A 15,674-nucleotide genomic window follows, 5' to 3' on the forward strand; every position below is an offset into this window, starting at 1 on the left:
GTTTCAAAGCCTGACAGTTATTCAGACAGTAAAACTAAGGGAGAGAGGCATCTCAGTTCTTTTGAGGAGCCCACAGCCATACTTGGGAGGCTACTACTGTCCTTTTCCTACATGCCCGTCTCCTTTAATGCCCATCTCCTTTAATGCCCATGTTCACCCAACTGCAGTCACACTGCTTCTTATCATCAATGAAATGACTAAGCAAATAAAGGCCCTTGCCACCAAGCTGGCCATCTGAATTTGATCTCTAAGAGCCACATAGTGGAACAAGAAAACTAACACCCACAAATCGTCCTTGACCACCACGGCACAAGTGTGCACACACAAATTATATAATTATTTAAACTGCTTCTTGGTAACTTTTCTTCATCCAGTATATTCTGGGCCAACGGGGGGCATCTCTCTCTCTCTCTCTTTTCAAAGAGTCATTTATTTTGAGTCTACATATATGGGTGTTTTGCCTGCATGTATGTCTGTACAGCACATGTGTACCTGGTGCCCACAGAGGTCAGAAGTGGGCATCTGATCCCCTGGCAATGGAGTTACAGATGTTTGAGAGCCCCCACATGGGTGCTGGGAATTGAACCCAAGTCCTCTACAAGAGCAAGTGCACTTAACCGCTGAGTCAGCAACCCCCCCCACTTTTAACCTCTTATATACCAAGGTCCATTTATAGATTTATCAGTGCCAAGCCTCAGCTGCTTCCCATGACCCCTTTATCTTTAAAACCAGTTTTACATGGGTGACTCTTACACTCCCAACTTCAGGTGTGAGCACAAGGTACAACCTTGGCTTCCTCTGGAATACAGCTTCTGTGAACTGACTCTGAGGAAACACTTCTCAGAAGATTTCACCTCAACAATGCTGTTCTCTCCCCCAACCCCAACACCCCACCCAGAGACAGGGTTTCTCTGTGTTGCCCTAGATGTCCTAGAACTCACTTTATAGATCAGGCTGGCCTCGAACATCAGAGATCCACCTGTCTGGCCAGCACAATACCTGTAAACCTGGGACTCCAAAGGTTGAAGCAGGAAAAAATGTTTGTCACAAGCCCACTGATGGCAAAGGCCTGTGAGCCCAGCCCTGGGATATGGGGAGTCAGGAGCAGGATGGTGAGGTCAAGGACATCCGCAGCTAGAGAGTTTGAGACTAACTTTGAACTGTATAAAACCTGGTATCAAAAAAAATAAAATAAAATCTAAAACACAACTGTTAGTTCCTGCTGAGAATGAGCTGGGGTGGGAGCCTCATGTCTATGATCCCAACACTCAAGAGGCTGAAAGCAGGAGGGTGTTTCAAGTTCAAGGCCAGCCTGGACTACCCAGTCAGCATCAGAGGACCTTGCTACATAGTAGTGCATCTGACTCCAAAGTGGAAAATAAATAAATGCAGTTTGTTTCAAATTAGTATGTTTCAATAATTATTTTGCAATATTTCAGTTTTAATTTTTTGTTGTTTGTTTTCAAGACAGGGTTTCTCTGTGTAGCCCTAGCCATCCCAGTTTTAATTTCTTTATGCTGTAAATATCAATAGATAAGACCCACATAAACAAAACCTTTGATGCCAAATATGGTGGTCTATGCCTGTGTTACCAATACTTGGGAGGGGCCAGCCAGAGGATCAGTAGCTCAAAGTCATCATTGGCTACATGGTGAGTTCGAAGCCCGCTTAGGCCATAGACCTTGTCTCAAAAACAAACTTGCCATTGTCCTCAGCAGCTTTTTTAAATCTTCCTACTGAACCTATTTTAATAATTTTTAGGCATGTAAAAGGGCTGCCTCAAAAGATAGCATACATGAAGTGCAGTCACAATCACAGGCTTTACCTGGCTACTTTGAGTCCCATCATATGAAGATCAGAGGCAAACAAGAATTCCACAGCTTACAGAAGATTTCCAGACATCAGAAACAACAGCAAAGAGCAAATCCAAATGCAGGCAATAAACAGGCAGTCCAATGGGAAGAAATCTGAGTCTCCATGACAAGGCAAAAAAAAACAAAACAAAACAAAACAAAAAAAAAACCTGACAGCAGGTATCTGAGTCTCCATGACAAGGGAAAAAAATAAAAACCTGACGGCAGGTAGCTGGCCAGTCCTGGGGGGGGGGGGGGGGGGGGGGGGGGGGGGCAATGAGGGTTCACCATTTGGGGGAGCAAGGACTAATTTCTACTGATAGAATTACTACTGGAGAAGTCTGTACTATACTGATTTCCAGGCAATATCCTCTACCCCTGCCCCATGTCACTCTGTTCTTGAGCCATCCAAACAAGATTCAAACAGTCTGGAAATGGAGAACAGCTTACTGCTGTCCGAAGAGCAGGTCATCCTGTCTGATTAAGAATGTCCTATGCTGGGGGCTGGAGAGATGGCTCAGAGGTTAAAAGCACTGGCTGCTCTTCCCGAGGTCCTGAGTTCAATTCCCAGCAACCACATGATGGCTCACAACCATCCATAATAAGATCTGGTGCCCTCTTCTGGCCTGCAGGTGTATATGCAGACAGAACACTGTATACATAATAAATAAATAAACCTTAAAAAAAAAAAAAAGAATGTCCTCTGCTGTGGCAATCACATGGACCAAAGGTTTTCATCCTGTCTGATTAAGAGTGTCTTCTGGCCAGGTGGTGGTGGTGCACGCCTTTAATCCCAGCACTCGGGAGGCAGAGGCAGGCGGATCTCTGTGAGTTCGAGGCCAGCCTGGTCTACAGAGCGAGTTCCAGGACAGGCTCCAAAGCTACACAGAAAAACCCTGTCTCGAAAAACCAAAAAAAAAAAAAAAAAAGAGTGTCTTCTGCTGTGGCATTCACACACAGAACTCAGCCACACGGCCCTTTCTCAAACCTCCTTGCAAAGGAAAACAATCAAAACAAAAGGAATTATGACTCCTATCTGTGAAGACAACCTGAAGTCATGTCCACAGTGTCCTTTTCCAACCCACCTAGTCATCAGTCCCTCCACCTCATTTCATTCCGGGTCTCTGACCCTCAGTTAAACCACGAGCTATTACCAGGAATGTTCAAGCCCTGATTTCAAAACAGCTAAATAGTTCTAGCCTATATAAAAAGAGAAACACTGTCTCAGAAAAAAAAAAAAAAGGGAAAGTGTGGTAGTTTGAATGAGAATACCCACCCCACCATAGGCTAATTGATACATGTGGATGCTTGGTCCCAGGTTGATGTATTGATTATGAATGACTGGGAGTAGGCATGTCCTTGGAAGAGGTATGTCACTGGGGATGGGTTTTGAGGTTTCAAAAGCCCATGCCAGGCCCAGTCTTGTGTGTGTGTGTGTGTGTGTGTGTGTGTGTGTGTGTGTGTGTGTGTGTGTGTGTGTATGTGTGTGTGTGTGTGTGTCTGTGTCTGTGTCTGTGTCTCTGTGTGTGTGTCTCTGTGTGTGTCTCTCTCTTACACCCTGTCTGCTGCCTATGAATCAGGATGTAAAGCTCTCAGCTACTACTCCAACGCCATGCCTGTCTTTTGCCTGCCATAATGAACTAACCCTCTGAAACTGTATACAAGCCCACAATTAAATGTTTCCTTTTATGAGTGCGTTGGTCATGTGTCTCTTCACAGCAATAGAACAGTGACTAAAAAAGAAAAACTGAAAAGAGCAGGATGCTGTGGCCTACAGCCCTGGGGAAGCTGAGGCAGGCCGTCCATGAGTTCAAGGTCAGCCTATATACAGTATGTTTGGAGTTCCCGACCAGCCTGAAGAGAGCAGCTCAATTGGTTAACTGCTTGCTATACAAGTATAGAGCTGAGTTCAATCCCTGAGGACCTACCTAAAAAGAAGCCAGGTGTGGTGCACATTCTTGTCATCTCAGGTAGAGAAGCTGCCGGGGAGCCTAGTCTACTTGGTGAGCCCCGACAGCAAGAGAGACCCTGTTTCAAAAAAAATGAATGTGGACAGTGCCTGAGACTGTGCACTCAAAGTTGTCTTCTGGCGTCCACACATACACACACAGAAACATAGAAAGAGAGAAAGAAAGAGAGAGAGAGAGAGAGAGAGAGAGAGAGAGGGAGGGAGGGAGGGAGGGAGGGAGAGAGAGAGAGAGAGAGAGAGAGAGAAAGAGGAAGGAAGGAAGGAAGGAAGGAAGGAAGGAAGGAAGGAAGGAAGGAAGGAAGGAAGGAAAAGAAAGAAAGAAAGAAAGAAAGAAAGAAAGAAAGAAAGAAAGAAAGAAAGAAAGAAAGAAAGAAAGAAAGAAAAATGAAAAGGCCTTTCTTTAGTCAGACACACACCTTTAAATCCCAGCACTCAGGAGGTAGAGGCCAGAAGACCAGAAGTGCAATGTCAGTCGAGTTCAGGCCAGTTTGGGTGACGTAAGCCCCTGTCCTAAACGACAAACCGGCCTTCGATCCTGTACTGCTGCCACATTCACAGCCCATCGCTTTGCTCACGACCCCTCTCCCTAGCTTGGAGGCTGAGACCTGCCATTCCCCCTGCCCTGACGGACAAGCCCAAGTTCCTTCCCCTTCCCCACCACCGCGCTCGCCCAACACTCCTGGGTCAGTGCGACACCCGGAGCCCAACAGCTGGCTACCGAGACAGGCAACAAGCACTGCTCTAAGGGTGCAGAGGTCAAAGGAAAACAAGTTTTCGTGGTCCCACGACACTTGACATCAAGCACACACTTCAGCAGGCAACTCCTTCTTCTCTGCTAGGAAACTACTTCAAACCTCCCAAATCCGAGTCACTTAGCAACCACTTCCTTGGCAGTCTCACGCCTTCTTTTTTAGTTTTTTTATTTTTATTTATTTATTTATTTTCATTTTTTGGTTTTTCGAGACAGGGTTTCTCTGTGTAGTTTTTTTGGTGTCTGTCCTGGATCTCGCTCTGTAGACCAGGCTGGCCTCGAACTCACAGAGATCCGCCTGCCTCTGCCTCCCGAGTGCTGGGAATTAAAGGCGTGCGCCACCACTGCCGCCACCCGGCCTTTTTTAGTTTTTTAAAATGTATTTCTTTTATGTGTATGGGGGCTTTGCCTGCATGTGTGTCCGTGCATCGCATGCACATGCCTAGTGCCTGCAGAGGACAGAAAATGGCATTAGAGTCCCTGGAACAGGAGTTACAGGCAGTTGTGAGCCACCATGTGGGTGCTGGGAATCCAACCAGGATCCTCTAGAAGAGTAACCAGCACCCTTAACCATTGAGCCATCTCTCTGGCACCAAAAAAAAAAAAAAAAAAAAATGCCCATTTCAATGTTTTAGTTAGTTTTTGAAATAGGGTCTCACTGAGTAGCCCTGACTGGCTTGGAATGTGCTACAATGACTGGGTTGGCCTTAAACTCAGAGATCTACCTGCTTGCATCTCCCGAATGCTGGGATTGAAGGAGTGTGACACTATGCCTGACTTTGTCTCTTCCCTTTGAAATCACTGCTGCTGCCTTCTGCAGAGCCTCTGCCCACCGTAAGACATGAAGCTATTCTCCCTTGGTCTCCAGTCAGGTCCAGTCCTCAGCCAAGACAGACTTCACCGTCTTACAAAACCATGTTCCTCCATTGCCATAATGGCCTAAACACATACATTTCAACTCAAATGTGGCTACCTTGTTTTCTCCTGAGTATGATGTGCTTTGTTCTATAACTCATCTTTTTCTTACGTATCTACCCTAATAAAGAGCCAGGAAATTTTAAATGTATCAAACATCTCAGTCTTTTAGCGTTAACATTCAGATTTTGAGCATAGCTCCTTACCAGGACTGACTGCTATGAGGGGCTGCTTTGAAGGGGTTTTTCCCCAAGGTCTTCCAAGACACCCTGGATGCAGTGTAGCAACGCCTCGGATGCTGGTATCTATCTGAATCCTCACTGTTCTCTGCAGCCAGGAGTGGCCATCTCATCCTTTGGGAACATCACTGTACTCCCATCCCCGGTATCCATGGTTCTGACTTAAGAGTCCACAACCACAGTCCTCTGTCATGACGCCTGCTCCTCACTCAGCCACTAACCTCCTCCATCTACCTCTGTGGTGAGACAGCACTTCGGAATCCCTTGCTCCACGTGTTCCCCTACCCAGCCACTTCCTTCTACCACAGTGTGCTATGGCCTGCATGGCTATCTCTTCTCGTGATTCTAAATAACAGGGCTGGGGGTGTGGCTTGGCGGCAGAGCACTAGCATGAGTAAAGCCCTAGGTTCCACCCCCAGCACTACAGAAAAAGAAAAGAGATCCCAAATAAAGAGAAAAAGGAGTAGCTTTTCGAACGCCCACTACTGTACTATTACTACCTGTCCCTCAGTCCATTTAACACCCACCATAACCACAGAACGTTGGCCAGACGAGAACAGTAGGAGCATGTAATTCCCATAATGTGTTTACCCTACGTCTGCCCACTTCTCTCCACAATCCACAACAGGCAGAAAGGGAAGGCCTTCCCACTTCCAAGTCCTCCTCTTCCCTCCCGGGAGGCAGAAAGCTCTTTAACCTACAGAAGGAACAGTTAAGAGTTTGTCCACAGACGGTATTGATATGGAAGCTGAAGGCAACTTAGTCGTTTCTAAACTATCCCCAGAATACTGTCCTTCAACACATAAACAATCATCATCTGCTGTGTGCTTTGTGTGCTAGAGCAGAAAGGTTACGAAGACCTAGAAAAACAAGATGATTGTAGCGGTGCTGTCTGAAGACGGAGTTTTGAATTTTCATTTATGTGTATCTATGTGTATGTACGCCGTGTGTGAACAGATACCTGCAGAGAGCAGAAGGCGGAATCAGATCCCCAGGAGGTGGGATTACAAGTGTTTGCGAGTGACACAGAGGCTGGGGATCACACCCGGGTCCTTGGGAAGATCAGGAAGTACTCTTAGTAGCCTCTGAGCCATTTCTCCAGACCCTAAAGTGAAATTTCACATTCTGCATTTGACCAGAACAAGCTGAATGTAAACACAGCTCACTTTACAACCCATCTTTTGTAGCAGCAGCACACTAAAAATGTGTACAACAGCAGAGAAAAAACAATACGAATGATCTCAATTCACAATTGCAATGATTCACAATCTCATCGTTTTCTTTTCAGGTTGCTAGGCAATCACTCTACTCGGAGCTATGCCCTCAGCCTCTTTCTTCACTGTTCCATTCACTACATGAAAACCCAGAAGCATTCATTAAGGAAAAGAACAAGGGAAGTCAGGAGGCAGATTCAAGTTTCTCCATTAAAAAAAAAAACAAAAACAACAAAAAGCCAGACACACTAGTACCTGCCATGATCCCAGCACTTGGGAGTTAGAAGCAAGATCAGGAGTCCAAGGTCAATCTAGCTAGTAGCAAGCCATCATGAGCTATAGGAAATCCTGTCTAAAAATAAACAAATAATACATAAATATGTACTAATCAAAGCACTGATCAAATGCAAAGGAAAGCAAACAGAATTTTTAACAATAATTTCTGGACACTAATGAAGTAATTATAATATCTGTTCCTTTATTCTATTTTTATCCCCTCCCCCCAAATGCTACACAGTCCATGTGTTATTACATAGTTGTGTAATAATTCAAATAAAAGACAGAAAGGTTTACCAGGTATGGTAGCATGCCTTTAATCCCAGCACTTGAGAGGCAAAGGCAGGCAGATCTCTGTGAGTTCGAGGCCAGCCTGGTCCTCATGGTGATTATCAGGACAGCCAGGGCTATAGAGAGAAACCCTGCCTCAAAAAAAAAAAACAAAAAACAAAAAAACAAGAAAAAAAAAGATTTTGCAAAATAATTCTGCCCGACACTCATGTAACAAAATAAGAGCTTATGTACGCTCTGCATTAGGGCTACAGAAACTTAACAATTCAAGACTTAAGAGTTTTACAAGTGATGATGGATGGATGGATGGATGGATGGATGGATGGATGGATGGATAGATGGACGGACGGACGGACGGACGGATGGATGGATACATACATACATACATACATACATACATAACTTCACATACAAAGAAAGGAAAACAGAAACTTACCCTGCAGAGATGAACATTCAGTAGTGCCGGCAAACCTCACTAAGGAGGTACCACCATTTCCCTAACTAGATTTTCAGGCTGCAATGATTCTCAATTAGGCAACCACAGAAATGACTGTGTTACCCGAGGAGCCTGCTACAACGCCGGTGAATTATGGTATACCTACCACCTGGCAACCCAAAGTAGGCACAAATCCACTGTTCTGTGTAAAGAATTAATAAGCAAGTATCTATGAACCAGCATGAAGGACGCATCTGTTTGGATTCATGGCATTCGTTTATAACAGGGAGTACATCTTTTAACCAAGACCAATGCTTTCTCAACTTTCCTGTCAATTAAGACACAAGCAGCGACCCGTGTAGCAGGCTTTCTTTGAGCCCATCAACCAGCTCACAAATCATGACATGGAGATTTCTTGTTAGTTATGAATGCTCGGCCTTAGCTTAGGCTTGTCCCACTAGCTCTTAGAACTTATTTTAACCTGTGTCCCTTCATCTACGTTTTGCCTCAGGGCTTTTCACCTTTCTTGCATTCTGTATGTCCGACTCGGTATCTGGTTGGCTGGCGCCTGTCCAAGTCATCTCCCTCTCCTTCTCCCTCCTTCTCTTCCTCTCCTCTCTTCTCTCCTCCTACGTATTCTCTCTGCCCGCCAGCCCCACCTAACTATTGACGGTTCAGCTTTTTATTAGACAAATCAGGTGCCTTGGGCAGGCAAAGCAACACATCTTTACAAGTTAAACAAACGCAGCATAAACAAGTGTAACCCATCTTGGCCTAGTTAAAGTAATATTCCATAACAGGCCTGAGCATAGCTGATCTAACAAAGTGAACAGATCCCCAACAATAATTATTTTCCCAGCCAGCAGCAGCAGGGTCCCTTGTCCGCGGTGCTAGTGAAATGTGCAGCAGAATCCATTTACTACAGAGCCAAAGAAGCTGCCCTGCCCAGACTCCAGCCCAACCCCTGCTGTGCAGCTGACTTGGTGCCTGCCAATCCTCAGGTTTCTCCCAGCCTTCGGGCAGTGCTGAGAACTCCCCAACAGCATTTCAAGAAACTCCTTTTTGTCGCTGAATCACCAGGGTTCTCGAAAGGAAAATGGTAAAAGTAATGATGTAATATGGTAAATCCGGCTGCCCATAAAAGGCTCATGCACTTCCTTCTGGAAAATGGGCAATTTCTTGTCGCTTACGACTCAAGACCAGCTCTGAGAACAATGATACGTGTTGTACAAAAATGTCAGAGTGAAATCCAATATTTCGTACAATAAGAAAAGTCAATAAACTTAAAATTTTAAAAAAGAACAACTCTTGGGCTAGAGAGATCTCAGAGGCTAAGAGCATTGGCCGCTCTTCCAGAGGACCCAGGTTCAATTCCCAGCACCCACGTGGCAGCTCACCTCTGTCTGTAACTCCAGTTCCAGGGGGTCCAACACCCTCACATAGACAAATATGCAAGCAAAACACAAATTCACATAGAATTTTTTTAAATTAAAAAAAAAAAATCTCAGGTTGAAGAGATGGCTCAGTGGTTAAGAGCACCGGCTGCTCTTCCAGAGGACCCTGGGTCAATTCCCAGCACCCACAGGGTGCCTCACAACTGTCTGTAACTCCAGTTCCAGGAGATATGACACCTGCACACAGACATACATGCATGCAAAACAGTAATGCACATAAAATAAAAACAATAAGCCATTAAAAATTTTAAAAAGACCATCTCTGATGATATGATGATGATGATGATGATAATAATAATAATAATGGACCAAGTCCATTATTAATTTGTCATTGTTTCTGATCAAAATGTTCTGTTCCACCCACTGGAGAACACAGCAGTCAGTATCCACGAGGAGGCCTACACTGTCCTCACCACTTGATGGTACAGGACTTAGGCGGTAAGCCCTCTGCTATGGAGTGCGGTACACCCACACTCTGAACTCACTCCAAAGTGCAACATAATGAAGGGTCTGTGAGAAGAGGTGTGTGACGTTTGAGGCCAAGGAATGAATTACTTTAACTCCACTAACTTCAAGCTGCTCTCTCCTCAACAAATCACAGTGTGTGTGTGTGTGTGTGTGTGTGTGTGTGTGTGTGTGTGTGTGTGTCTGTGTGTCTGTGTGTGGTGTCTGAATGTCATTGCTATCATTACCAGAAAACAACAAATAAGATTATTATCTGCTAACTTTAAAACGCAAACCAAAGTCTTCAACTGTAAACCAAACAAGAACATTGTGGAAGTCGGATAGTGATGGCCATTGCCTTTGGGAAGTCGAGGCAGATAGACAGGCTGGTCTGCAGAGTGAGTACAAGGGCAGCCAGGACTACACAGAGAAACCATGGGGTGGGTGGGGGGATGTGGAATGAATGGAGAAGCTAGATTACTCCCCCATCTCTATCCACCCCAACCACAGACTGATGAGTCTGGAGTCAAGTACAAAATCAACCTACCTATCTCAGAGTCCTTACCCCCAGTGCATGGTGGGAATCCGGTTTGTGTTGACGGAATACAAATCCTATGAATACGCATGTATGTTATACAATTCTATACATAGTAAATCACCTTACCTTGATACTGTGCTTCCAGACTTCCAAAACACTCACATAAACTGTTGCATCTACACATTGGTCGTGAATTACATTTATCCGCGCAACCACTACATGGAGAAGCACACCGTGAATCCTCCGTATCTTACGCTGCTAAGAGTACATTGTTTGCATCTGTATTCTGCTCTCTTGTTACTCCGTAATTCTCATTTGATCGGCTCTTTAAGGATGTCTTACTCATCTTCCTATGCCTAAGCCACACAAAACCCGGACCATCGAAGTGCACCAAAAACAGCAGGCTTCTCCCTCCTTCCGCAAGACTGGTCAGGTGGGGCCTCAGTTCTGAACCTGACGTACACACCCCTGCCCCTTCCCACACCCACCCACCCACCCCTTGCCACTTCTTATTTCCACAACCGATGAAGCTCGTTGCACAAGGTATGGATGTTTTGTTCCCTAGCAAAATTATCTACTGCCCAACGCTTCTCCTTCATCTGCACCACTGGCTCCCCCAAATCCTGCTGCGGCCCGGGGTGGTGCTGCAGGCACCCCACAGAGCCGACCCCGAGAGGTCCATAGCCACCCGCAGAGCCACGCACCCCAGGTTCGGGCTCCGTACGTACCCCAGGAGACAGCGATCGCAGACTACGCCACGACTCCCCTTGCACACAGTGTACGCCAAAGGGTCAGAGCGGAAGAGCAGCTCCCCGGGGCGTAGTGAGACCACAGCACGCAGCCCATTTCCCCGGTCGGCGGTCTTGAACTTTTCCACCTTCAGTGGCTCCATCCTTCCACAGATCTGCACCTCAGACCCGCACGGCGTCCCTCAGCTCCAGACTCGTGTTTTCTGACTGCGCGCCTGCGTCCTGCGCTTGCGTACACCAGGGGGCGGGGACGAACGCTTGCAGGTCCTGTGAGCATGCGCAGAAGGGCCTAATACAATCTGAGAGTGCTGTCTTCTCGTATTTTATAGTGCGATTTCTTTTTTCTTTTCTTTCTTTTTTTCTTTTGAGACAGAGTCTCAATGTGTGTAGCATAAGCTGTTCTGGAACTCCCCATATTGACCAAGGACCCTCTCTCTTTAGAACTCACAGGGCTCTGCCTGCCTCAGCCTCCTCAGTTCTGGAATTCAAGGTGCACTCCACCACGCCCTACTTATTATGCTAATTTTAATGCATAGAGAAAAGTTGATAGGATCATGGTCGTGACCTGCATATTCACCACCTAGATGAACAGTTCTTAGCATTTGATGTTTCGAATCACACCATCTGTATGTGTGTGTGCCCATATTATTGATGAACCATTTCAGAGAAATGTTTGTCGAACTGTTTGAAAGTATGTTGCAGTCAGGTCTTGAACTCAGGAGGTCTTTATTCTCCACCTCTTGAGTACCAGGATTATGGGTGTAAAATCTCCCAGCAATAGAGGTCTGATGCATGAACAGCTGTTACCTACACCACACCATAGAATTTTTTTTTTTAAGACAAGATCTCTCTTTTATGTAGCTCTGACTGTCCTGGAACTCTGTGTAGACCAGGCAGGCCCTGAACTCACAGAGATCCACCTGCCACTGCCTTGAGGGTTGAGATTAACGGTGTGCCCTGTTACGCCTGCCCACCAAAGGATCTTGTGCACACTTCTCCAGGCCTCCTGGCAATCCTGGAGCCCCACAAGTTGAAGACTAGCCTCAGTAACAGACAAATCCTGTTCAAACTATTTTTTTCTATTAGTGATTTCTTACTTTAATTCGAAAACTCTGTTGATTTGTTTATGGCCACATCTCGCGATGTCACCCTGGCTGACCTGCAACTCTGTGTAAAGCAGGCCAGCTTGGGATTCACAGAGATCTGCCTCTGCCCTGCCCCTGCCCCTGCCTGATCACAGGCCAGCTTGGGATTCACAGAGATCTACCTCTGCCCTGCCCCTGCCCCTGCCTGATCAAAGGCATGGGCCACCATTCCCAGCAATACTCACTTTTTTAGGAAGTAAATTTTAACTTTATTATTGAGTTAGTGTGTGTCTGTGACATGTGTCCATGAGTGTGAGTGAATGCATGCCTAGGTGTGTGTGTAGAAGTTGGAAGACAGTGCTGTGGAGAGGGTCTCACTGATACCCCTGAGCCATATCACCAGCCCATCACTTTTTCACTTACCTGTGTATCCACTGGTTTGTGATCTGGCTGGTGATTTGAATGGCTTTATCGCACTGGGCTTGGTGCTGGGAATAGAACCCAGGACTTTGTATGTCCTGAGTTTGATTTGTTATAAGTAGTTCACTACAAATTCTTTAACGTTACTGTGTGACTTTTCTTAATACAATGTTGAGGCAGGGGGAGTCATCTCACCTTTAAAATCTCTACATGTCTGCCTCTTAGAAATGGCAGGGAAGCCCCCCATAATTCCTCAGTAATAGTTAATAAGACCTGACCACTTACAACAGACATGATAATGTGGTTTATCCTACACACTTTTTAATGTTTGATGTGATTTCTATTCTCAACCCAAACATTCACTTTTATACTTGAACCTGTATTGTTTTGTGGCCTTTTTATGCCGAGGATTGAACTCAGGGCTTTGTACTTGACAGGCACAATTGCTCTATGGGTTAGAGGAATGCCACCTCCAACCCATGTACCATTTTACTGAGCAACAGTCTCGTTATACCAAATAAATGAAAGCAAAGACTCAAATGGATGCATTTCCATCCATGTCCACAGCACAGCAGTATTATTCACAGAAGCAAAAGTAGAGCAAACCAAATGTCCATCGGCAGAGGTATGGAGAGAGAAAACGTGGTACACGAACATGCAAGAATATTATCCTGTCTTTAAAAGGAATGAAATTCTGAGCCAGCTAGATAACTCAGCAGGTAAAGTGTTACAGCCAATTCTGACTGCCTACGCGCTGTCCCCGAGACCCACAGAGTAGAGAGAACCGACTTGCCACAAGAGGGTCCTGTGGCCCCCATACACAGTCTCTCACACAAAAAATAAATGTAATGAAATTGTAAGTGATGAAATCCCCAACATATGTGGCATGAAAGAGAAGCCTTGAAAACATGATATGAGGTAAAATACATCGGATGCAAAGGACAAGTGTGACGAAGCAGACCAGACAAATGCAGAGACCTAGTACAATGGCACTTGGGGTGGGAGCTGGGACGGAGAGAGGAAGGTCACGAAAGCAGCAAATGGGGGTGGAGTTTCTGTTCAAAACAATGAAAAGTTAGGGAAATGCACAGTGGGACTGGACAGACAATGAAATGTGTGTACTTGATTGTTGGGGACACAAAGGTCCTTGTGCCCACAGATCAATAGGGAAACCAGGAATGTTAAACAAAGAGGGGCTTCTTCTCAGTAAAAGAGATAAAATACCTGTTTTCCCACCCAGAAGGCTGGGAGTGGATTATTGCTTGTTTGTTTTTTGTTTTTTGTTTTTTGTTTTTTTGAGACAGGGTTTCTCTGTGTAGCCTTGGCTATCCTGGAACTTGTCCTGTAGACCAGACTGGCCTCGAACTCACAGAGATCCACCTGCCTCTACCTCCCTAGTGCTGAGATTAAAGGCGTGCGCCACCTTTATGTTATCGGTCTGCTGGCATCTTGTTGCTCCTTTGGCAGTGGTGGCTGGCGTCTCTCCCAATTCTGACTTTCTTCTCTCTGTATTTCTGCTTGGATTTCCCACCTGGCTGTAAGCTTTCTTGCCATTGGCCAAAACAGCTTTATCTATTATCCAATGGGAGCCACACATATTCACAGCAAGACATTCCACAGCACCCCATAAACCCTAACTGTAAGTTTAATTCACTATTTTATTAGCAAGAAGTAAATTAAATAGTAGCTATAAATGTTTAGTATAGAATCAGCCAGCAATGTGAGTAATAAACTGAGTGAACAGTTAACTAAGAATTACTGAATTATTTTAAAACTTTTTGATATACCTTCTCAGGAAGCTAAAATATTTTCTTTAAATTTTACAATGATGTATCGTTTATTAACTGCACATGAAACACCAGATTCTTCATTTTTTAATAATCTTAAGTTTCAGTTTTGTAGTTTAAAAGTCATCAGTAATGCCATCAGTAATGCTAATTTTAGTAATTATTACCTTTTTTTACTCTCTTTTTAAAACTTTTTGAACATTTAATTTACTTTTATTATGGGGGAGTGTTTTGCCTCATATATATATATATATATATATATATATATATATATATATATATGTGTGTGTGTGTGTGTGTGTGTGTGTGTGTGTGTGCCATGTGTGTGCAGTGTCTTCTGAGGTAAGAAGAGGGCATTGGATCCTGTGGGACTGGAGTTACAGAGCTGCCATGTGGGTGCCGGGAATTGAACCTGGATTCTCTGAAAGAGCAGCCAGTGCTCTTCATCAAGCCATTTCTCTAGTCCCAATTACTCTCTTCTTACAGTGATTTAAAAATGTAAACCTGGGGCAGGAGAGATGGCTCAGGGGTTAAGAGCACTGGCTGTTCTTCCAGAGGTCCTGAGTTCAATTCCCAGCAACCACATGGTGGCTCACAATCATCTGTAATGAGATCTTGTGCCCTCTTCTGGCCTGCAAGCATGCATGTAGGCAGAACACTGTATACATAATAAATAAATAAATCTTTAAAAAACATGTAAACTTGTGTTAGGCTCATATGTTTGCAGGCTTGGGCCCCAGTTAGTGGAACTGTTTGGGAAGGATTGGGAAGAGTGGCCTTGTTGTAGTGGATGTGGTCGTGTTGGAGGAGGTATGTCACTGGGGGTGGGCTCTGAGGTTTCAAAAGCCTATGCCGTGCTCAGTCTCTCTCTCTCTCTGTCTCTGTCTCTCTCTGTCTCTCTGTCTCTCTCTCTCTCTCTCTCTCTCTCTCTCTCTCTCTCTCTCTCTCTCTCCTTTTCTGTATCAGCTTCCCCATGTTAACTTTCATTCTCCAGCTTTTCCTTAGACAGAGGGCCAAGGAAAAACTTTCTTGTCTAGAAGCTTTAGAATTTCGCAAATAAACTGGGCATGACATCACACACTTGTAATCCCAGCACTTAGGAGGCAAAGTCCTCACTTCATAGCAGCCAGGTGAAAGAGAATGGACCAGAATCCTAATATCCCCTTTGAGGGCACACTTCCAATGACTTAACTTCCTTCTATGAGGACCCACCTTCCAAAGGCTGTCAACACTAACAGGCAGCTAGGAGAAGG

The 15,674-nt window shown here is 45.0% G+C and overlaps 1 protein-coding gene across 1 annotated transcript in view; it reads right to left on the reverse strand.

Annotated features, from left to right (window-relative positions):
* Smyd3 (SET and MYND domain containing 3) overlaps nt 1–11,353 on the reverse strand; it is a 582,966-nt gene extending 571,613 nt beyond the window's left edge. Inside the window, exon 1 of the mRNA XM_052737779.1 lies at nt 11,109–11,353. Coding sequence (XP_052593739.1) covers nt 11,109–11,272 — 164 coding nt within the window. The 5' untranslated portion in view covers nt 11,273–11,353. The remainder of the gene's footprint in view (nt 1–11,108) is intronic.
* Between the last annotated feature and the right edge of the window lie 4,321 nt (nt 11,354–15,674).

The sequence above is a fragment of the Peromyscus californicus genome, unplaced genomic scaffold, assembly GCF_007827085.1.
Source record: "Peromyscus californicus insignis strain IS unplaced genomic scaffold, ASM782708v3 Scaffold_14__1_contigs__length_90479793_seg_2, whole genome shotgun sequence".
NCBI classification, from domain to species: Eukaryota; Metazoa; Chordata; class Mammalia; order Rodentia; family Cricetidae; genus Peromyscus; species Peromyscus californicus.